This window comes from Juglans microcarpa x Juglans regia, chromosome 8D (genome assembly GCF_004785595.1).
Source record: "Juglans microcarpa x Juglans regia isolate MS1-56 chromosome 8D, Jm3101_v1.0, whole genome shotgun sequence".
NCBI lineage: Eukaryota > Viridiplantae > Streptophyta > Magnoliopsida > Fagales > Juglandaceae > Juglans > Juglans microcarpa x Juglans regia.
In genome coordinates this window covers 233,860-258,284 of record NC_054608.1, presented here as the reverse complement: position 1 = coordinate 258,284, position 24,425 = coordinate 233,860, and the positions used below count along the sequence as shown (strand labels likewise).

The following is a 24,425-nucleotide window of genomic DNA, read 5'->3' as shown; positions in this document are numbered from 1 at the left end:
CTCGGGTCTTAGGCCTTTCACCTGCACACTTAAGAAAACACAAAGAGTGGGGAGCCTTAGTGGAGGCATGGGAGTCTCTGATGCTTAAGTTAATATATCTCTTTTGTAACTTGTACGTGACCTTAGAAGAATCAAAGAGAGTTCTTTGTACCTTGGTGTCGGCTTTTATACTAGGTTTTTCAGTGGAGACAACTCATACATGGCCTTGGAGAATTCATGTCATTTCAACTGTTCACTTAGTTAGAATCCTTTAATATGGCGTAGAGTTCGGGAAGTGGAGCCATTAATGCGGCGTGACTTCCTAACTTACTCTATCTTGCGGACGTTCCTTGTTAAGCCCTTCCATGCCTGCTGTAAGAAAATTGAGGGTTTCCTGTATCTCCTGCCCACCTACCTACTCAGGTTCCCGAGGGTTGGGTGTCATAGAGGTGTCAGGCAATAAGTCTCATCTGCCCCTACCGTCCGCTTTTCTCACACATGGGTTGCTTTGTGGACGGGTTTTACTCATGAGCCAAGTACTCTGTAGAGGCCCACCGACTCTTTTTAGAGGAGGGTCGTTGGGCTTGATCGGACTTTCTGACTCACTCCCATAAAAATCCTCATGAGCTTGCTATACGGGCCAATAGGAAAAAACCCCCTTACAAGTTATTTATTTGACACATAGTGTTAATAGTAAGAAAAGATTTAGTTGAAAGTATTTATTTATTTTTTTTTGAAAAATTTAATACAATATGAAAGCGAGTCCTATAATAATAATAAAAAGTTACCTTTGTAATTATAATGAAACTCATAACAAGTTTGGTGAATTTAGACAAAATAGCATAGATAAAAATAAGCAGGGGGTGCTTTGATATAACCATGCATACAAAACGCCGCCGTACGTCAAGTCTCCTCTTTTGTCTGTAAAGTTGGGTGTGCGCACAAGAGCAGACAGTGGAGGCAACAATGCATTCGAGTTCGGGTTACGGTAACGGCTACCACCATCAGCATCAACAACACGCTGACAAGCATTTCGGTCCGAGTCTCAGGGACCGAGCTCGCAGGGGAACTCGTCGTGGTTCTGGTGCTAGGTCGCGTGACTCGAGGGACGGCCATGGCCCCAGTGGCGGTGCTACTGTTGGCCTTAGGGTTTGTGAGCAGCAGAGACCCCCTACGGACTTCGACATGGCCTACTTTCACTCCTACGCTCACGTTGGTATCCACGAAGAAATGATCAAGGTTTCTTTTTTTCTTCTCCTCAAATTCCTTTTATTTTCTGGTATGAAAAAAGATTAGCATTTTTCCTATGTAGGTTACCATTATGAAATCTTATCGTGCTATTTGGATATAGGTCTACGATTTTTTTTCCCTTTTTAAGTACTGGGTTCCGGGAATAGAGTATTAAATTTCGTAACTTCTCAAGTGTATTTGCTTGTGTATTATGGTGTTGTACAATGTTGTATACTTTATTGGGTCTGCTGTGATTGAGCTTGTTTTTTAGCATTATGATTTTTGCTTTATGTTTATTTTTCTTTAGGGAGGGCGGTCGAGTGTTCTATTTGATTATGGCTTTATGCTTGCTAATCGATTTTGTCTCTGGGATTTTCAGTTCTTTTTTCCTGCTGTATTTTGCTTCTCTGTTAATTACGGTGTGATGCACCTATCCGGACCTCTGTTTTACACGGCAAGATTTTTTTCCTTTTAATTTCTATCATTATGTTATTAGCAATAAAATGGTCATGAGCATATGAGGAGGATAAATTAGACGAAACAAGAATGAATGAGTTGAAAGACATATATCTACATGTATGTGAAAGCCATCTAAGATACTTTGTTCAATCAGTGTTGGTTTTGCATGCAAAACGATAAGTTTTTCTAATATGGTTTAGTATCTTGCTCATGGTCAATGTTTAACAGACCAAAATATTTTATGGTAAAGAGGAGTGATCTTTTTCCCTTTTTTCAAGTTTAGGGCACAACAATGACAAGACATGTAAAAAGTAGTATTTTTTAAGGTTGTGAGGGTAAAAGAAATGGTAGCATCCACCTATAAAAAAAAAAAAAAAAAGAAACGGTAGCATGACAAGAATTTCTTTAATACACCAGAAAGAGTGATTCAATTCAATTGGCAGGTTGCAAGGAGGTGGAGGGAACCTAAATTTGTATGTGTGGAAGTAGTAAAGAACGATATGTTAATCAGAGAGGCTCCAAGAGTATGTTTTTTACTAGGATAAACTGGCAGAAAATAACATTTGTGGCTGATTTATATTAGTTGTTGAGGATCTACTTATCAAAAGAAGTTGATGACGATCCATGGAACCAACCCCCAATTGGAATTAAGGCTCAGTTGAGTTAATTATGGGAGGTTGTCGATTGTAATAGATTTAAATAGCTTGAATAGCCATTATTTTCTTGTATAGCTGGACCACTCATGCTTAGTCGTCACTCTTGATATGTCCCGTGTACTTGGGCTATGCCTATTTATATCATCAATGAAATCCTTGTTTTATTGATAAAAAATATATATATGGTAAGCAAATTTTATCCAAGCGACAAAAGATTGAGAGGAGTATATATTTACCTTTTTTTTTTGCTTGGTTGTATTCTTTTATTGAGATAGGGTGATGACAAGATGACTTGCATCATTCTATAATGCGTTAGCTCCACGACAACATTACTTTCTATGGAAGCCCATTTGGAGGAGCAAGGTTTCCTTGAGCGTAACTTTCTTTGTTTGGATAGCCACACTAGGGAAGATTCTTACTGTTTGGTGCTTCTTGATCTGCCACCAAGGCTCACTTTTTTTAGTGTCGAAATCTCCTATTGAATCTCTCTCTCTCTCTCTCTCTCATGATGGGGGAACCACCCCACGGCAGAGCCCTTAGGACTTATCCATGACACCTAAACCCCCTGGGAGGCTAGCACAGCAATCCATTGCCATGGCCTCCCACTTAAATCGTAGTTTGATCCCAGGGGGATTGAACCTGTGACATGGGGTTCATGCACACAAGTTTGCCCTTACCACTTGGGTTACCCACGAGTGGGTTTGAATCGATCTCTTGCATCTAAAGGTTCTTCCCCTGGCTCATCCAAAGTCTCTTTTTGTCCATAGGTACCCATCTTCGTAAGGGTTGTGTCATCCGTCGAACTATCTTTCTCACTGGCTCCCCTGAGACCTTGTCTTACGCGCTCCCGTATATTTTTAGTAGCTATCAACACTAGGGAAGATTCTTACTTTCGATGACTTGAGGAAGAGACCTTTTATGGTGATAAATGTTGTGTATGTGCAAGAGAAATGTGAATCTATAGGTCATCTTGTACTCGACTAACAACTTAGCACATCGTGATAAGCTGCTTTAGTCTTTTGGGGCTAACATGGGTGATGCCCAGATGAGTGGTAGATCTGTTAGTGTGCTAGAAAGGGTAGCTTGGTAGTCATCAAAGTGAGAAAATTGTGGAAATGATCCAATGCTTGATGTGGTGCATGTTGGAGAGAGAAATGACCCAAGTTTTGGAGATAAGCACAAGGATTGTGGAGGACCTCAAGGCTTTCCTTTCTATTTGCTTTACCATTGGATTATAATGCACATATTTTTTTCTAGCTTTATCTTCTAAGATTTTGATCACTTGACCTTATCCAATTAGGTGTATCTAAGTATACATCCTTGCCATTTTAATCATTAATAAAACTTATCTTATATATATATATATATATATATATATGCATGTATGTATTGTTCTCTTTGTATACTTCTTTTTTACTTGATTTAATAAGATTTTATTTTACCTATATTTACTTGCCAAAAAAAAAAAAATTATTTTACCTATTAAAAAATATATAGAGCCTTTCATGTTCTCCTTCAAATTGAAACTTAAAAATTCTTCAAGTTGTTTGCATATGTAGAGACACACCGGAGATACATATATGTATGTATATACGTATATGAATGAATGAATAGTGACCTTTCTAAGACTAAGTAGCTGGAAGCAAAGTCCCAGATTTGGTGCACAATTGGATTGAGTTTATGCCTATTTATTTGTATGATGAAGGCATGTTCTTCATCATTTATAGTGTTAAATTTATCATGTAGTTGAATGCAATTTGTGAGATCATTTAGTGAAGATGATATTTTTGCAGTCATGATTATCATTCTCTCTCTCCCCCTCTTTTTTATTTTTTTTATTTTTTATTTTTTACCAAGTATACTAGACATATACAAGAGCAACACCTAAGCATGCTAGTTTAGTGATACTAGAAATTCATGGAAGGTCATGCCATGAAAATCAATTACAATCAACTAATGTAGTAAAGTATTGAAAAATAAGCTTCTAAGCTCAGCCATTGACCGCTCTTGATCTTCAAAACTTCTTGCATTCCTCTCCCTCCAAATGCACCGCCATAGGCATGTTGGGACCATTTTCCATATTGATGCAATTTGAGAGTTGGCCCGAGTGCCTCTCTAAGAAGCTAGGAGGCACTTACCCTTCTCGGTATCACCCAAGCTAGTCCCAACTGAGCAAAGATTTCATTCCACAAAGTCATGACAATCTCACAGTGAAGTAGTAGATGGTCAACGGACTCTCTACTCTTCTTGCACATAAAACACCAATCCATGACTATGATTTGACGTTTCCTCAAATTGTCTAGAGTGAGGATCTTCCCCAAAGAAGCCGTCCATACAAAAAATGCTGCCTTTAGAGGTGCCTCTATCTTCCAAATTCTCTTCCATGAGAATGGATTTGTGTTGTGCATGGTCATGGCTTGGTAGAAAGAGTGGACTATGAATATCTCTTTCTTAGAGGGGCACCAAAAAATCGTCTTCAACTACCCCCAATAAACGGGTGGAATACACAAGGTCAAAGAATGCAAAAAAAGAAAAAATCAATTTACCAATCTTGTGCATTTTTGAGAAATGTAGCATTCCATTGGAGAATACCATTGGAGATGATTAATAGGGCCGCAATTGAGGCTTCTTTAATTCTTGCTAAACCATAAACTTCTGCCAAAATTTGAACACCATACATCATGCCAAAATTTGACCTTGGCTCCATTACCCATGGTAAAGTGGATATTACTTGCATATGTGTCCCAACCTCTTCTATGTGCTTCCACAACCCCACTCCATAAGGTCCACTCACCTCATTAGAACACCATCCTCCCCATGTTTTAATTTGATGCAATTCTCTACAAGGGCGTTCATATTGATATCTCCATAACCATTTACCAAGCAAGGCTTTGTTAATGGATTTAAAGTTCTGGATAACCAAACCTCATTCTTTAATGGGAGAGCATATTGTGGCCCATTTCACAAAATGATTTAAAATCGTCATTAATTCCCCCCCCCCCCCCCCCCCCCCCCCCCCAAGAAGTCACGTTGGAGTTTTTCTATGCGATGAGTCACCTTGGCAGGGAGCGCGAATAATAAGAGGAAATAAGTTGGCAAATTGGAAAGAGTACTTTTAATTAAGGTGATCCTACCACTTTTGGGTAAATACATCCTCTTCCAACTAGCTAATTTCCTCTCCATTTTTTCTAGAACATCATCCCAAATAGATTTCGATTTGAATGTAGCACCCAACGAGAGGCCAAGATATTTTATGGGCAGCTAAGATATCTTACATCCCAAAATGGAAGCCATACTCTCACATTAGGAAAGCCCTCAAAGCTCGAATTTGATCATGGTTGGCCCCACAAAAGATTAAGGTATCATCAGCAAATAATAGATGAGATATGTTGAGCGAGCCTGTAGTTGCCTCCCCCACTAAGAATCTAGATATGAATCCACCCTCCACGACACCTGAAATCATCTAACAAAAGGCTTCCATCACAAAAACAAAAAGTAGCAGAGATAGAGGGTCACCTTGTCTCGATTCTCGTGAGCTTTTAAAGAAGCCTTTTGGCTTTCCATTCACCAATATAGAGAAACATGCCGTAGAGATACAATGATGGATCCATGTACACCATTTCGTACCAAAGCCACATCTCTCGAGCATGTAAAGTGAGAAACTCTAGTCGGCATGACCATAGGCTTTTTCCATATTCGGCTTGCACATAAGCCCCAACTCTCTTGACTTGAGTCTACTATCCAGACATTCGTTGGCAATAATCACCAAGTCAAGGATTTGCCTAACTTTTGACAACGACATTCTGAGGCTTCGATATAACTTCTCCAACACCTTGCTCAACCTATTCACCAATACCTTGGAGAGAATTTTGTACAACCCGTCCACCTGGAAGATGATCTTTTACCTCGTACCACGTCAGGCTTTTTTGATATGAGCGCTATAAAAGTTGCATTCAGGTTTTTTTTTCAAATCTTCCATTTTCATGAAATTCATGGAAGACCTCCATGATGTCTTCTTTAAGCACTTCCTAGGATGTTTGAAAAAAAACCATAAAGAAGCCTGTGTCACCCGCCATGTGTTTTAATACTTGCCTGACCTCTAACTCGTCAAATGACCTTTCAAGTTGTTCCATTTCCTGTGAATCAAGGACGTCAAAAGCAAGCCCATCTAATCTCTGTCTCTAAGAAAATTGTTTCGTGAGCACGTTCTCATAGTAATTGAGAATGTGATCTATGATCTCAGTTTGGTTGGAGGAAGCCACCCCATCAATCATCAACATCTCTATAGCATTGTTTCTCCTATGTGAGTTAGCCACCTGATGGAAGAACTTGGTGCATCTATCCCCTTCCTTCAACCATAATGCTTGCAATATTTGTCTCTTAAGATATTTCTTCCAATAAAGAAACCCTTTTAATGTTTGCAGCCACTTGGGTTTTACGAGCCCTCTCTGCTTCAGATAGTTCCCTCTCCTCTTCCACTCTCTCCAATCCCTTGAGTTCCTCCAAGAAAGTAGTTTTGTGGCCGTCCACATCACCAAATACGTGCTCATTCCACACCTTCAAATCTTTCTTCAGGGACTTCAATTTGCATGCTAGGGTTTCCAAGAAATTGGTAAGATGACCACCATTTTCGGACTCTGTCAAGAAATCCCTTTGACTTCAACCACATGTTCTCAAGCTTGAAATACCTTGGGCCTCTATGAAGACCTCCACAATCAAGGAGGATAGGAAAGTGATCAGAACACAACCTGGGGAGTCTCTTCTGAATAAGGTTCGGATAATGTGCTTCCCATTCCGGTGATCTAATAAATCTATCGATCCTTGACCAATAGGGATCTTCTCGGTTGCTTGACCAAGTGAAGTAGCCACCTGCAAGAGGAATATTCAATAAATCTTGTTCAAAGACGAAGTTAGAGAAGTCTACCATAGCTGGGTTAAAGCTAGAACTCCCCCACTATTTATCAAGAACACCACAATATGCATATAAGAAATGTACTCCAAGTTTCTAGAAGCAAGGTCAAGGCATCGAATTCCTCCTAGAATCTTGTAAAGGCATCAAAGTGAAAAAAGCTAATCCCTAGGAGATTGCTCAAGTGGTAATAGCCTTGATCTTGGGGGTTTGCTTGGAGCCACATTCCATCGGTAAAAAGCCGATGATTTACCTTATCCATGTGATGTGAGCGTGTTACATGGGTTCGGGTTTTAACTTGGTAAAGGACATGTTGCGTCTGCACAGTCTCCAGGTTTTCTCATCATAAAAAAGTGTGAAAAAGTGTGGCATTATGTATACAAGGATCTGGGAACTATATTTTCTAAATTGAAACCTTTGTCCTTCATTTAGGAATGGATTTTGCTTCCATGTTCTTGCTATTGGTGGGTTTTCCAATAGGTCATTTCTATTATATTCAAGTATATCTATTGAAATAATTTGAGTTTTTACTGATCAAAAAGAATTAATTTGAGCTTTTGACTGTGAGGAGTTAATTCATATTCTATGGTTATAATTAGATTATTAGGACATGCTATTGACTACATGGTGATATCTCATTTTTCTTTGAGCTATACAGGATCGTGTGCGGACTGAAACCTACAGAGCCGCAATCATGCAGCATCAGAGTTCTATTGCAGGCAAAGTAATGATGTTCTTCTGATTCAGTTATGGAATTATGTATCAATATTAAAGGAAAAAATAGATGATATGTTTTGTGATATATTTATCAGAAAATGTTGCCTATTTCCTTATGAATAAAAACTCTTGATTACCTATAAAAAAGATATATTTCTCAGAAAAAAGAAATGTGTACTTGTGAGGACTTGGAAACTTGGGTTGGTGCACTTGCTTGTTTCTGTCATTTATTTTGGTAAGCTTTATAATCGGATATTATCAAATACCTTTTCAAAATACTTCTGTGAATATATGCTCATTGTATTTTATTATTTGACATTTACGGCAATGGGCTGTTCAAACATAAGTTGCCTCTGGTTTGAAGAATCTGTTTGATGAACCACAGCTTATACAGTTCGCTGCCTACTTTCTTTTATGCCATAATGCTTTGTTTTATAGGTAAAAAGAATTTCTTTTATGCAATAATGGTTACAGGTTGTAGTTGATGTTGGGTGTGGCACGGGCATTCTTTCTATATTCTGTGCTCAGGCTGGTGCAAAACGGGTAAGTTCTCTTTGGGTTAATATGTGCTAAATGCTTAAAATATGCTGAACATGCATCTTTTGTTTTACAAAATTATATATGGTAAGATTCACCATAAATGTATTTGATTTCTGGGAAATGCTTTGTGGAAAAGACTCTTATGTATTTCGTCATATTTAGTCATTTCGAAAAGTTACAAGTATCTTGTTAAACTAAAAAACAAAGGGATTGCAGCATGTTGGGAGTTTCAAAATATTTGATAATCGCTTTAATGTTAATAATATCTTAACATATTAATGTCAATATGTCCATGTTGTATACTTTTGCATGGTAGGCAAATACTTTAAAAAAATTGATCAACTCATCGTTGATAACAAAAAGTAGTTCCTAGTAGGTACTCTTGAGAAGCAGATGGAGTTTTGCAAGACTTCTTGGTGTGGAAACTGTTGATTTTTACTTGCAAAAAGAAAAGAAAATCTTTTGATTGTTGACAAATAAAAAATCTGTCGATGCTGGATACTTGCTTCAAAATGATAATGCTGCTTTAAATTTAATTTTATAATATTCAATGTAATTTCTTTCCTTTCTTAGGTTTGTACTTCTCCATTTATTTCAGACTGTAGCAATTATATATCATATAATATTCCCTGCAAACTGTTTCTTTTCAATTTCTCTGTTGTGGATTACTGTGGTTGTTCTTTTTCACGCATCTGATTTATTCAATGAACAACTTAAATTTCCTTTATCATGGTATGGATTTGTTTCCATGTTATTATCCTTATAGAGTTGTTGAGAAGTTTTGTCATTTCTTGAATGGTAGCTCCTACTTTGTACAAAGGAATACAATTGATCATGAATGAAAAAGAAAAACACGGCTTAATGCCTGGCCACATTCCTCATTTTGTAAGGACCAAGTGTTGCTCGCACCTGCTCTTTTTCTCCTTTAGAGATATTGATGACTTCCGAGTCCGTTAATCCTAGGTTACAGAATTTTTTTAGCGAGTAATTTTAGATTACAAGTATTTAACTAGTATGACATAATTCAATTGGTTATATTTTTACCAGGTGTATGCAGTTGATGCAAGTGAGATTGCAGTGCAGGTATTTTGTGGTAGTAATGATCATATCATAGGTGTTTCATTTTAATTCGTATAAAAATGCTCATAATTTTTGCCTAAATGTGGTCTGTTTTATTTGAGTATCTTGGTCTCTATGGTCTATGGGTTGAACTCTCTTATATTTTATAGTCATTCAAGAATTTGGTTACTACAGGGGAACATGTAATAATCCGATGTCACTTTGAAAAGGGAGTAAGATAAATATGATTATGAGTTGGTTAATTCATTTGATTCTCTAGAAATAAAAATATGTTGGTTGTGACCTGTGACCAGTATTTGAGTGATGGGATACAGTTAGAACAACTTTACCTTTAGATGAGGTGAGAGAAGTTCTTTGTAACCCACACTCAACCAAACTCTTATTCATCCTATTATTTTACCGAAAAGCAACAGTGAGTTTAATCACCTAGCAATAAGGTAAAAAAAAAAAGAGGTCAATCTGTTTGAGGAAAAATTAGGCTAGTTAAGCAAAACTGCAGTTTCAAATAATTAGTATATTTCATTCAGCCTATACTCTCTCTCTCTCTCTCTCTCATGATATTATTTCTGCTTTTCTGCCTGAAAATAACTTTTGAATTTTAGTTAGTTTAGTGTTTCATATTTGGTTAGGGAGGTATGGGGTGTTGTGTAGAGACAGACTCTAAAATCTAGTTGTTATTTGCTGGGGTACGTTTTCACTTTTCATTCTGAAATTCCCATTTATTTAAAGTATTAAATAAACTAACTGACCACTGAAAACAAAATCACCTGATTTCAATGCAGCCCAGTTCGTTATGTTCTTATTGATACGTTAAATAAATTTTATTAATACAAAAGAAAAAAAACCAGTTCATTCTTTAAATGTAGTGTTTATTACTCTTTCCATTATCACCAAAGATGATTGTCAGTCCTTACCTCTCCTTATATGTGACCTCTTGAAAAATAAAAAAATTTCCCCCCACTTTTCTTTCGGGGTGGGAGTTGGAGGGTAGATGTGTTAGCTCTTGCTGATTCCCTTTCATAAGTATTGTGATCATTAGCAATAGTGTATTGACGAAATGTAAAATATCTCTTCGTGTTTGCAATGTGATGCACCTAGCAATTGGCTTGGGAATTTGATTGTGTGAGTGGGTGGGTGTTGGTGTTGGTGTGTAAGTGGGTAATGAGGCTGGTTTGGATTGATTTCTTTTTTTCGTGAGCAGGCGAATGAAGTTGTGAAAGCGAATAACTTATCTGATACTGTCATCGTGTTGCATGGACGGGTTGAGGTAGGCTTTTCTAAAAACACTAATATGTTGCTTGTTCCTCGTAAGAGTTGCTAGAGTTTTTTGCATTAAATGATCTTAATGCTCAGCCGCCTTTTAACTTAATTTCTTCATATTATATGATTATTATGTATTTATGAGTTTTATTCATTTTGAGAGATCAAGTCATTTGACCTTGACCTTTGGAATAATGAAGTTCAAGATTAATAAAGTGGAATCGAACATGCCCTTTGTGTATTTTGTGGAAAAAGGGCTGTAGCCAGACTTTTTCTGATTAGTAGGTACAATTCATGCACCCTTATGGGACCGAAGCCATGAGCTCACTCTCTTCCTGTTGTTTATTAAGGGAGGAGATACCCTTGGGTTATAAGGTGTAACTATCCAGGGAAAGCACTACTACTTTGCACTATAACCTGAAAAAGACCAACCAAATTGAAGCTTCTTTAGAATCCCTTATAAAGCCCAGTTTCACCTAGTAACCAATGTGAGACTTGGCACTCATGGCTACTTTTATAACTTATGCATTCTATGTGAGTTATTCTTTTTCCCAATGTGAATTGAGGTGTTACAAGCTTCCCATTTTAAGTTCCTGTTGTCCCCGTTAGGGCCATATCACACAATGTTCCAATACCTCATGACTGACCTTACTAGGTGGTTTTGATGCCATATTTAATGACCTAGGGGAAGCGCTAGCCACATCTGTGTTATAATTCCAAAAAGACTAGTTAATTTGAAGCTTCCCTAGAATCAATAATTTTTTTTGATAAGTTAGAACTTTATTAAGCACAATGAATTAGGCGAAGCCCGAGTACACAGGAAGTATACACAAGAAACACCTAGTTACATTCTAAAACTTGGAAAAACGACGACAAGAACTCATTTACAGCCCCACCCTTGAGTACAATAGCAGAGAACCAGCAAAGTAGAGTGCTTATAAAAAACTTCCATAATGCATCTCTATTGCGTTCCCGATCATTAAAGCACCTCTCATTTCTCTTCAACCAAATACACCACATAATACACAAAGGTATCATTTTCCATGCAACTGCCACTTGGGAACAAGTATGCATTTGAAAGTTGGTCCAGCTTTTTAGGAAATCAACCACTGCTTCTGGCATAACCCAGCACAGCCCAACCCTTCCAAACACACCATCCCACAGCACTTTAGCCATTTCACAATGAAGTAGTAGATGGTTCACTGATTCCGCTTCTTTCTTGCACATAAAGCACCAATCCAAAACAATCATTCCGCGCTTTCTCAAATTATCTATAGTCTGAATATTCCCTATTGCTGCTGTCCAAACAAAAAAAGCCCCCCTTGACGGAACGTGAGCCTTCCAAATCCGCTTCCAAGGAAAGCCAATATGGTGCTGATTAAGTATCACCTTATAAAATGACCGAACTGTAAATTTTTTAGAGGCTGTTTGTCTCCAACATAGTTGGTCCCTGCCCTGTCTTCTTATCTCCACTGAATACAACTGTCTAAAAAAAATCAGTGACCTCCTCTACTTCCCAATCTTGGACAGATCTGGAGAAGCCTACATCCCAAAGCACCATTCCATTGGAAAAACCCATCACCTTGGAAACCGCAGCTTGCTTATTAGTCGCCAATCTGAAAACAACCGGGAATGCTCGAGACAATTCAATATCCCCACACCAAACATCAGACCAAAATCTGATTTTTGAACCATCACCAACCGAGAAGTTAACTTGTTTTAGGAAACGACCCCAACCTTTCCTAATAAACTTCCATAGACTCACTCCATACGAATCTCTGCTCTCCTTGGTACACCATCCTCCCCAATCACTGCCATACTTACAATCAATCACCCCCCTTCACAACGCTTCCTCTTCCCCATGGTATTTCCATAGCCACTTCCCCAACAACGCCTTGTTAAAACTACATAGACTATGAATACCCAGTCCTCCATCAGCAATTGGGCAACAATTTTTTTTCCAACTCACTAAGGGAGTTTTAGACTCCTCTCCTAGAATCAATAATAAAGCCTAGTTTCACCTAAGATATAACCTATGTGATGCTTGGCACTTATGACTACGTTTATAACTTAGTACCCAATTAATGAGTTATTTCTTTTTCCAATGTGGATCTCATTTTTTTTTTTATAAGTAAGAAGAATTTATTAATCCACATAATTAGGCAAGGCCCAAGTACATAGGAAGTATACAACAGATGAACCTAATTACATGCTAAGTGCTGTAAAAAACAGCATAAAAGTCATTAAAAGTAATCCCATTCAATACAATAGCCGAAGCCCAAACTTATAAAAAAAAAATAGCTGAAGCCCAAAGTAACTTTGTATGAAAGAAAAAGTCCCTAAACCCTCCCATCAACATTCTCTATTATCAAAGCAACGACCATTCCTCTCATTTCAAGTACACCACATTAAATATAGAGGCACCATCTTCCAAACAGCTGAGATTTGACGATTGCCCTGAATTCTTCTCCAACATGACAATCTACTTCCCTCCTAGGCATTACCCATGCAATACCAAGCTTAGTAAAGATTTCATCCCATAAAGCCTTAACCACAACACAATGAAGAAGAAGATGATCCACCGATTCTCTGTTTCTTTTGCACATAAAACATCAATCCATTGTAAAAATACCACGCTTTCTCAGCTTATCGATAGTCAATATTTTCGCATTGGAGGCCAGCCAGCCAGCCAAAGAAAGCAATCTTGAGAGGAAATTACTCCTCCAGATGGTCTTCCAAGGAAAAACAATGGAAGAATGGGTCGACGTAACCATATAGAAGAATCTGACCGAGAAGTTTTTATTACCCGAATGAGTTCAAAGAACCTATCGTCCCCTCTAGCCTTTAAATTCAGCACATATAACGCACTGTAAAATTCAGGAATATCCCCCACCTCCCAATCCTGGACAGCTCGAATAAGCCCTCACAGACCATTGAAGAGAACCAGGAGAAATGTCCATGTTATCAGCCACCGAAGCACCCTTATCCAATGCAATCCTATAAAGAGAAGGGAAAGCATTCTTCAAGGCAACATCACCACACCAAATATCGTACTAGAATCTGATTTGTGTTCCCCTTCCCACCTCAAATCTGAAATTACTGAAGAAATCTTCCCATTCATTCCGGATAAATTTCCAAACTCCCACACCATATGCCCCTCTTACTTCATTTGAGCACCAACCTCCCCAAATACTCCCATATTTAACATCAATAACATTCCTCCAAAGAGCATCCCCTTCCCGATGATATCGCCATAACCATTTCCCTAATAGTGCATTATTGAGGTTCTCAATTTTCTAACCCCCGAAGCACCACAACATAAAGGGGTACAGATCTTATCTCATTGAATCAAATGGAATTTTTTCTCATCCTCTAAACCTCCCCACAAGAAATTACAAAAAACCTTCTCCCATCTATTCGCCACCCCTGCAGGTAAAGGAAATAAAGATAGAAAGTATGCTAGGAGGTTAGATAATGTGCTCTTGATTAAGGTGATTCTACCACCTTTGGACAAATAAATCCTCTTCCAACCTACCAATCTACATTCATCTTTTCAACAATCCCATCCCACATTGTCTTGGATTTATGAAGAGCCTCCAAGGGAAGACCAAGATACTCCATAGGCAAGGATGACACATTGCAGCCCAAGAAAGCGGCCAATTTGCCTAAATTATGAACTGAGCCTACTTGAACCATTTTAGATTTCGATAAATTCCCCTTAATGCCGGAGATAGCTTCAAAACAAAGCAATAGAGCCCTCAAGGAATGAATCTAGTCAGGATCCGGCTTGCATAGAATTAGTTGTCATCAGCAAATAGGAGATGGGAGACATTTAAGCTACCATTCGATGAACCACCCACCGAAAAACCCGAGATAAAGCCCCTATCCACCACCGCCTTCAACATTCTACTCAACACATCCATTACTAAAACGAACATGAAAGGAGACAAATGATCCTCTTGTCTCAAACCCCGAGAACTATTAAAGAAACCTTCAGAAGTGCCATTAACCAGAATCGAAAATCTGACAGTTGTGATGCAATGTTCATCCATTGACTCCATCTCTCCCCTAAACCATACCTACCAAGAATATACACAAAAAATCCCAATTAACATGATCAAATATCTTCTCCATATCCAATTTATAGAGAATACTTAGGGTGCCGACTCTGACTCTACTGTCCAAGCATTCATTAGCAATGAAGACCAAGTCAATGATTTGTCTTCCCTTGACAAAGGTATTTTGTGAGTTCGAGATGATCTTCCCCATAACTTCGCACAACCAATTAGATAGAACTTTTGAAATGATCTTGTATACCCCACTCACCAGATGTAATACCCCTTTCTCCAATAAAATCATTTTTAGAATTTTCGGAGAATTGGTGTGCTACTAAACTTAGACTAAAAAAATTTTTCTTTTTAACAAAGCGCCAGATACGAAAGATTCCATAAATAAATAATTCAATCTTTATTAAATACTTAAAATCCAAAAGAGAGTCTGCGGAAACACTTATTTAAAATCAATAAAATCTCATGTGCTTATCAAAATAACTTATTAAACTTTAAATCATAAAAATTGAGCATGACATAAACTGCCTAGGCCTCTGCCTTGCCTCCCTAGGTCAAGTCATGTCCTGCAGTCCCATCCTCATAAAGATATCACCTGGGGTGGTTAAACATAAAAATACACAAAAATGAGTCTAATACTTAATAAGCAACATATCATACAGTAAACATAATAAACAAAAGGTTTCTTGAAAAATATGCATACTCATAAATACATACATAACTAAAATCAACATGAACCTGATTTGTACATGAAATGCATTAACTTGTCCTTCACTTGTCGTAGGCCGATATCCATTGTTGACCCCCGTGAGTTAAGGTTAGCGAATCTAAGTAGATTCCGATTCTGCGGGTTGTGAAATCCATACATAAGGAAGACACACTGGGTGCACTACCAACATGTGCAACCTGGTAATGCAATATGCCCATAACATATGGTACCATCTTCATATCATAACATAGATCGTTATGTATCTTACCATTCATACTTCATCATAATCATACTTACGTACTTGTCATATCATAGATTTCAAATAAAATCTCATTTTTTCATGAAATTTCGTTATACATGTTTCCTCACATAAAATCATGATTTTTCACAAATCTTTCAACGCATAACTCCTTTCATAAAATCATGAATTTTCATATATATTTTAATCTAGAAATCTTCACATAAATCATGGATTTTTATAAAATATTTTATGCATGTTTTGCAACTAACATGAAACTTATGCATAAAATCATGATATTTACAAATTAATCATGACTTGGGTACATAAAAAGGGGCTTCTAATGGAGGGTGTACATGCATAATACTTTTATAAAAATGTCTTTTACCATTCATAAGTGTAAGGGTATTATCATCCTACTTACCTTGTAGCGTTAATCCAATATTTCCGACATAAAATCGATCACGTGAACTAGGAGAGAGAAAACGTGAGGGATGTGAGAGAATGAGGTAGTCGGCTATTGGCATGGTGAACATGGGACACGCACGGTGCTGGACTGGATATCTTGGGTTCGGCCACTGCACTTACGGAGGTTCATGGTTTTTTCCAAATAACACACGGAAGGAAGATATTTGTCAATTGGGAGAGGGTGCTGACGAGTTCGAGTTGGACTTGGTCTCGATCATTCAAGAAGAGAGTTTGAATCTAAAAACATGATCTAGTAGTTTATTCAATGCAGGATTGACAGTGACTAAGACTGCATAGGGGACTTCAATGAATGGTATTTTAAATTGAAATAAATTTCTAATGACCAATTTTTAAATTCTAAAAGGAGTCAAACTCATTCAATAAATAATAAATAGGATTTAACCTACTTATTGAACCTAATTAAAACTTCTAATCAACCTCAAAAATTTATCGCTCGTGGGCTTATCCAATATGGCCCATTAAATATAATTTAAGCCCAATAAAAATGATCAATATTCTCACTTTATAATTATTTGTTGGGTTGTTACACCAGACTTATGAGACGGAAGTCTTTCACCTCCACCGACCTTGCCCTTTTTGGAATAAGGGCAATGAATGAAGTGTTATCCTCAAATTCCATTAACGAGTGAAATTCAAGAAAAACCTTCATGATGTCCTCCCTAACAATATCCCAACAAGCTTGAAAGAAAGCCATTTTGAAGCCATCCTGATCCCATGCTTTGTCTTTGTCCATCCCTCTTAACACACTAAGCATCTCAGCCACTTCAAACTAACATTTTGAAGGAGTTTCTGCAATATAAACACCTCAGCCATTGTGGGACTCGCATGTTAATAAGGCTTGCAATGGATTGTAACTTGTGGAAAAAGTAACATTTTGGTATTCTAAATTGATCCTTGAAGGAGTTTCTGTAAAATATGGATAAGTAACATATACTACTGGGCCATGATGATGATGGTGATGATAATATAATTATTTTTATTATTGAAATGATTACACTTACTACTCAAACTACTATTTTTGCAATTTGACCACCATACTATCAAAGTTGTTATTGTGCCCCCCCAATTTGGAACATAAGTTGCAATCTACCTTTAGTAAAATCCAATCAATAAATGAATGAAAAACAGGTGACATGGCACAATCATAATTGTTGGATCTCAAACCCCTAGGGGTTGGCTCAATTGGTAAAGGCCGTGGGCTTGGGGGTATGCTCCCCCCAGGTCCAAGGTTCAAATCTCCTTGGGTGCAAACAATTTCTAGGGGCCATACTCCTTGGTGAAAAGCCAGTGATTTAACCAGTTCGCTGTAGGGAAACTTCCGAGGGTGCGGTGCACGAGACCAGGGTTTACTCTATAGGAGTGGGTCCGAAGGGTCCTGCCTTGGAGAGGTTCCCTGGCATAAAAAATAAAAATAAAAAAATAATAATTGTTGGATCTCAAAGGAGGGGGAAAATTGCAAGGGAAGTGGTAGTTTGGGTGGGAAATGACAAATCTGATGGTTTGGTGGTCATATTGCAAAATAAGTGGTAGTTTGACGGGGAAAGTGTAATTTTTCCTCTTTTTTTTTTTTTTTGTGGGGTGGTGGGGGGCAAGGGTGAGAGGGGATTAAGACTATGGCTTCGAATTATGACTCCACTATCTAAAACAAGAAAGCAATGTATAGATGGTAGTAATTTATATGGGTTCCTCATTTAGCTTTTACTGACATCAGAGTAATGAATCTATATTTTCCTATTGGCAGAGTAATGGATCTATTTTCGTGCTTGCCCGTACTAATCCACCTTTGCCAGCCAGTCCTTTAGATTTGTGATTTACTCCCTTTTTTTATAAGTAAATTTGTTTTGGTAAGTAGATTTATTTAACCTTGGACTATGGTTTCTGCAGGATGTTCAAATAGATGAGGAGGTTGATGTTATAATTTCTGAGTGGATGGGCTATATGCTTCTCTACGAGGTGATTAGTAGGACTTTATATGCTGGTTTTTCTATTGAAACATAGCATAACACGTTAAGAACTGTACTAGGAAATGGGAATACATTGGCACAATCCCATATTTTTTAGTTCCTAACCTCCTGAAAGTAGATTTACTATTTTATTCACTCTTATTTTATGATGAACTTGCCTATTTTAGAGTATGCTAGGAAGTGTGATTACCGCCAGAGATCGGTGGCTGAAGCCTGGAGGTCTTATACTTCCTTCGAATGCAACGGTATCTTTTCCTTATTGTTTTATGATTAATATAATCCTGTATGGTATTACTTATCAAAAAAATAATAATAATAATAATAATCCTGTATGGTATTAGGGAGACTTGGTACTCTGGGGCTGCCTTAGTTTTATTGAATAGACAATGAATCCAACTTGATGATTCTGGTTTCAATTTTACTGCTTGCAGTTGTACATGGCGCCTATTACGCACTCGGACAGATACAGTGAAAGCATTGATTTCTGGCGTAATGTTTATGGAATTGATAGTGAGTTCACATCATACTAGCTAGCATGAAATCCACAATCCCTGTGATAACAAAACAAATGAAAGTAAAGGCTTATATTGCAATTTTACTTATGCATGTGGACTCAACATTTCCTAAAAACCAGATATTTTGTTTGCTGTGATCTCGAAGGAAATTTCTTGGTGTCTATCAATGGAATATTTTCAGTAAACACCCTGCAATTTCATGTTATTTTTGCTTCTTTTTAATTGTTGATGGCATTTGGTATATGATGGAAATTATATTCATTGAATGTATGCCTTGCCTCTCTCGATGATCACTTATTTTGGTTAGGTGTATAATGTCTTTGACCTTTCTTAGAGTCCAATACTTTATCGTTATCTATTGTGCGGTTTTTTGAACTAAAGGTTGCCAGTTATTTGATTTATTCATATTCTCAATGTGGGACTGAGGTGTGACAAATATTGACTTGTCTTTTTGAAATGTAAGTTCAAATGTAGCTTGGGCTTTTCCTTGGGTCACTGCACTGAAATTCTTAAGGGAGCCTTTTCCCCTTAGAAGGTTCAGCTTCTTCTTCTTGTTTTGGGATGAACCCAAAGATATGAAAGTTTATTCCTCATATTTTGCAACACTCTGCATTCCAGGTCCCCAACCTCTAAGTGTGAAAGCTGCAAACATATACTAATAGGCAGTATCCTTTTGTATTGCGTTAAGATATTGCATCATAAATTAGTTGTGCGAACATTGAATCATTGAACAGCAAGTAGTGCTTTGGAAGAATTATGGTTTTGCTGTTGTATTTGGGTGCAGTGTCTGCCATGTTGCCACTAGCAAAACAGTGTGCATTTGAGGAGCCATGCGTGGAGACAATAACAGGCGAGAATGTTTTGACATGGCCACAGGTGGTGAGTCTTCTCTGTTCTTAATTCCAGGTTGATTACATTTGTTGTATACTTTTTCAATGTATGGACTGCCAATTCTAGAAAATTAAGCTGTGGTAGTATAAATATATTACTAAAAAATGCTAAAATATCTTATATTTTCTATCTGCCCAGTGTACTTGGGCTATGCCTAGTTCTCTCTTCAATAAAATTTTTATTTACTGATCAAAAATATATTTTCTTCTATCTACAAATACATAATTGTGAACTGCATGCCTATTCAATGTGATGCCGATGTCTCCTCAGTCCACAAATTCGTTAGTGCATCTGTAGGATTTCATCGTCTATTCCGCTTTTCCTTTGTGAATGATTGGGATGAAAATATCAATCTAACGTTCATAGGCAACGTTTTATATTTTTATTTGTGATTTTGGTCTGTAATCAATTGATAATCTCTATTTAAAATTTGTATGTGTACAGGTTTCTGATAAGTAGTGGAACTAAAAAGGAATAAAGTGGAATGAAATGTCCTTAGGTCTCTAAGCAAATGCCCCCCAAAAAATAGAGCTTGTCATGGACATATATACTTCTGAATTTCTTTTTGATAAGTATATATGTTTTTGAAAATTATAGTTATATGCTATATATTTTTTCTTTTTTTAGGGAGAAAGTTGTTGACATGAAGCTTTTACTGCTTACAGGTAAAGCACCTTGACTGCTATACAATTTCAATTCATGAGCTGGAAACCGTTACAACTAGATATAAGTTCAAGTCAATGATGAGAGGTAATCTCTATCCTCTCTTGGCTCATAATTGTATCTACATATTTTCTGGTCTTTTGTCCCCATGTACTAGATGTTTCTTTGACCTTATATTTCCAAGATCTGTAATGAGTAGGCTGAAAACAGATGGGTTCGGTGCAGTTTCGGTGCCGAACCGACGTCTGCCATGAGAGGAAAGAACCGGCCGAAACCGGTCGATTAGGGGAGATAAAACTGATATTATAGGTCTCGACGCGGCGCAGTTCGGTTCCTCGGTCTGCTGTCAGCATCTTTGTGATGGAGGAGGGATGCCGTCAATGTTTACCATGAGAGAGCAGAAGAAAGTTGCAGGCGAAATGGCGACTGAGGAAGGAAGAAGACGCGAGGAGGAAGAAGAAGAAGAAGAAGAGGGGCTAGGGGGTTTATTAAATCCATTTTGAAACAACCCCTTGAAAAACCGTTTAGCTAAATAGCGCCGTTCCATATGTTTTGTTTTTAAGTTCCAAGGGGCAAAACGACGCCGTTTTATATACATATATTTAAAATACATATATATATATATGGTCGGCCGGTTCAACAGTTTTCCAAAGGTTCGAACCGGCTCCGAACTGGCTGATATCGGTTTTCATCAATTCCTGCCACCCGCCGACCAGTTCCGGCCGGTCTGATCAGTTCCCAGCTGGTGTAGGTGGTTCCTGTACACCTCTAGTAATGAGTTCCATCCTCATCATCTGAAAGAATATCTGACAGGCTTTTGTGTTTTGTCTTCTGAACATCATTGCTTTTTACTGTGTTTGTATTATCATAAGTTCTGCGCGTCCAGTAGTCATAGTGCCTGCTAACCTTCAGTCTATTTTTACCATACATTTCATAATTGGAGGTTTTCATTAATGATCCTGTTCCAGGTCATTTCTCTTAAGATTTTTAGTTGATTTTTGCTGCCACTCCCATATGTGTTTCTGTATTTAATTAACTTATCAAAAAATGTTCCTCTATTTAATTAAAGTTTGGTCTGAATGTTCTTCATTTTTCAGCTCCACTGCATGGGTTTGCTTTTTGGTTTGATGTTGAATTTAGTGGACCTGCTTTATCTCCTACCAACAACCATACACCCTCATCCCATGTTGACGATAATCCCCTAAATGGTAGTCAGAGGAAGAAACGGGCAAATCCCAATGAAGCACTGGTGCTGTCTACTGCACCCGAGGACCCTCCAACACATTGGCAACAGGTACTCACTCTACCCCACGCGGGCCTCTTTCATGTGTTGAATCGCACTTACTTGCTCATGTTTTGAACACCAAGGTCTTATCTCATCCCATTACTTACTAGTAAGTGAAGAGAATTATATTGTTTTGTTGGTTTAAATTGTCTGCAAGGCCATAGAATTTTTGCAAATGCAGATATGACTTTCGGGGTGTCAAAAAGTGGAAAAGGTGGCCAAAATGATCTGTCCTTTTTCTTCTTCTTAATGGACGAAATACAAATTTGAAACTGGATGAAAACAATTCTCTTTTTGAACAGTTATTTTCATAATTATTGTGGAAGAAAATGCATATTAGAAATGTCAGTGTTGTCAGGATATCAGTGACTGATGACAAGTAAAGCTGATTTTTTTCATTTAAAATGTCAAGAACACATAATATATCAGCAAATTCAAAAGTTTTCCAGGAAAGTAAAAAGAAAATAATTCGGTCTTTTAACATTGCATTCTTGCAATAATTTAGTACTCAGCTCTGCCCCAACTGTTTCAATTAATTGATCTAACCAACTTGCAGACGTTGATATACTTTTATGATCCAATGGAGGTTGAGCAAGATCAACTGATTGAAGGTTCTGTAACACTATCACAAAGCAAAGAAAATGCTCGATTCATGAATATTCACCTTGAATATGCGTGAGTGATGGCAGCTCCACACCCCCCCCCCCCCCCCCCCCCCCCCCCCCCCCTTCTCCTTTCAAAGCTATTGTGTCTCTTCTATGGTCAAATTTCTCATTGATGATTGATCTTTGCTCTTGCAGCTCGGGTGGCCGGTCCTTCGTAAAAGAGTTGGTAATGCGGTGATCATCTTAAGGACTCTCGTTCTTCCGTATTGGGCTTCTTGGAGCAGAGCCACTATGAGTAATTATAAGGCCTATCCTGTCTTCATTTCTAATTGAAACTCTGCATTTCTAAGTGAATTTCCCTAATTTAACCTGATATAGTGGCACGAAGACAACTCATTAGAATATAAGCATAGGTGAGGCAGTTTAGGAAAATTTGATGTTACCCTATTTGTGCTTCTAACACATTGTTGATTTGGTTCTCTCTTTGGGTTGTATTTTTTGTTACTTTAACCGCCACTACCCCCCCCCCCCCCCCAAAAAAAAAAAAAAGTTGTATTTTTATTTTTTTATTTTTTTTTGAATTCATGAGTTGCTGGATCAGCGGGCCATTCAATTCTCTCAGGTTCAACGATCTGTTCCTCGTGATGCCACACTCTGGAGCCTACCACTTGGTGGCTACCAGTGACTGGTATAACGATGGAAGTGTTGTATCTGGAATTTTTTTTAAAATTCTTTTGACAAGTGGAATCTGTTTAAATTTTAAGACATTATTCAAGTCAATTGTGTTTACAATTACAAGACGTTTGATTATGCAAAGCTCTTTCTTTATACTCCTTTTCTGTTTTCCTGTCTTGACTTTTTTGGTTCTTTTTATTGCTCTCCCTCTTCCTATTTTGGAAGGAACTACCTTCCCACATCAAATATGGTTTGTTCACAATTAAATGTCGCTTATCTGTGCTACTCTATGGCCGAAGTTTGCATTAATTCTGTGATGAGTAAAGGTCGTTTGAAAGTGGAGTTTTTGCCAAGGTCCTTTGGACCAGACGGTAGGTACAAGGCCTGGTTTAGATTGGAACCCCCACCCCCTGTAGCCTAAAAAGAAAATAGTGGAGTTTGATCAACTCACGCTGCTACGAGACAATCAGGAGTAAAGATTCAGTGCTATAATAATAATAATAATAATAATAATAATAATAATAATAATAATAATAAAATAATAGCAACTTTTAGGTGCTAATTATAATGAGTCAGTCAATTATTGGGCAGTGGTGCACATCTTATGTGTACTTCCAACTCCATTTTTTCAAGTGTGTTTCACAAGCATTGCCCGCTTCCTGTTCTTTCTTCCTTTTTTTCCTATCCCATCATTTTCGGTTGATGTTGTCGTATTTCAGAGCATTGAAACATGTGAAAATCCTCCATATCTTAATGAATCGACCCTCCGCGACCTCAGAGATTACCTTCTTTAATTGCATGATCTAGCTAACGGCATGCAGTGGTTTCCTTCAATTGCATCCGCGGGACAAGCAGTGGTATTAATTAGGGGAGACATGCTTAGATTTTCTTCCCTCGATTCCGCCACCAGATCATAAAACATTTATTTATTTTTCATGCAATATGGTTTTTCATGTGGGCGGCCGGAAGAGCGCCTGGCTAGCGTTGCCATTACATTTGTAACATTGTCACAGGAAATGTTCTTCCCCTTGAACACTAATCTTAGATTAGTTTCAATCAGTAGTCTTTTGAATTCTAATGGCTAATATCTCAGAACCAACTAATCTAATTTATGGGATATTATATATTGCCACAAAGCCTGCCATGCAACGTACGTGTGAATCTACTTTTATATATGCGAGAATATTTATATATTCTCTTTCAGCTAACTAGGATTGTTCCAAAGTGAATGAGCTCAGCCGCCATTATCGAGTTAAATATGTACATATCAGGTTACGATCCAGCAATATTCTTTGCTTTTAAACTGAAATCCCACTCATTAAGGGAAAAAGGTAGTCTTAACCTTATAGCTATAGATAGCTAGTTATTTCATAAATATGCATGCAGACCATAAGATATGTTCAATAATTCATGCAGAAGCTGCAAAATGTAAAATACACGAAACACTTCCTTCTGTAGCAAGGAAACAAAAACCCAAAACCTTTGTGAAATATA

General features: G+C 37.6%; 1 protein-coding gene across 3 annotated transcripts; it reads left to right on the top strand.

The window, feature by feature from the left end:
* The first annotated feature begins 855 nt into the window (after window positions 1-855).
* On the top strand, window positions 856-22,734 carry LOC121242997 (probable protein arginine N-methyltransferase 6). Of its 3 annotated transcripts, none has more exons than XM_041141043.1 (13): window positions 856-1,218; window positions 7,892-7,957; window positions 8,425-8,493; window positions 9,538-9,573; window positions 10,772-10,837; window positions 18,218-18,286; window positions 18,465-18,542; window positions 18,729-18,807; window positions 19,597-19,691; window positions 20,369-20,453; window positions 21,464-21,660; window positions 22,208-22,262; window positions 22,452-22,734. In XM_041141043.1, the coding sequence occupies exons 1-13, from the start codon at window positions 946-948 to the stop codon at window positions 22,472-22,474; spliced, it is 1,191 nt and encodes a 396-aa protein (XP_040996977.1). In that variant the 5' UTR covers window positions 856-945; the 3' UTR covers window positions 22,475-22,734. The 3 variants fall into 3 exon arrangements, with proteins under 3 accessions (XP_040996977.1, XP_040996976.1, XP_040996975.1); XM_041141041.1 differs by having other exon boundaries at window positions 858-1,218; window positions 22,208-22,326; XM_041141042.1 differs by lacking the exon at window positions 7,892-7,957 and having other exon boundaries at window positions 22,208-22,326.
* The last annotated feature ends 1,691 nt before the right edge of the window (window positions 22,735-24,425 follow it).

Excerpts from the sequence above, each read along its gene's own strand:
- LOC121242997 (XM_041141041.1), top strand. The coding sequence starts at position 946 with ATGCATTCGAGTTCGGGTTACGGTAACGGCTACCACCATCAGCATCAA. Across the intron at positions 19,692-20,368 it reads TTTTGACATGGCCACAGGTG|GTAAAGCACCTTGACTGCTA; the intron begins GTGAGTCTTCTC and ends TACTGCTTACAG. Across the intron at positions 21,661-22,207 it reads CTCCAACACATTGGCAACAG|ACGTTGATATACTTTTATGA; the intron begins GTACTCACTCTA and ends ACCAACTTGCAG.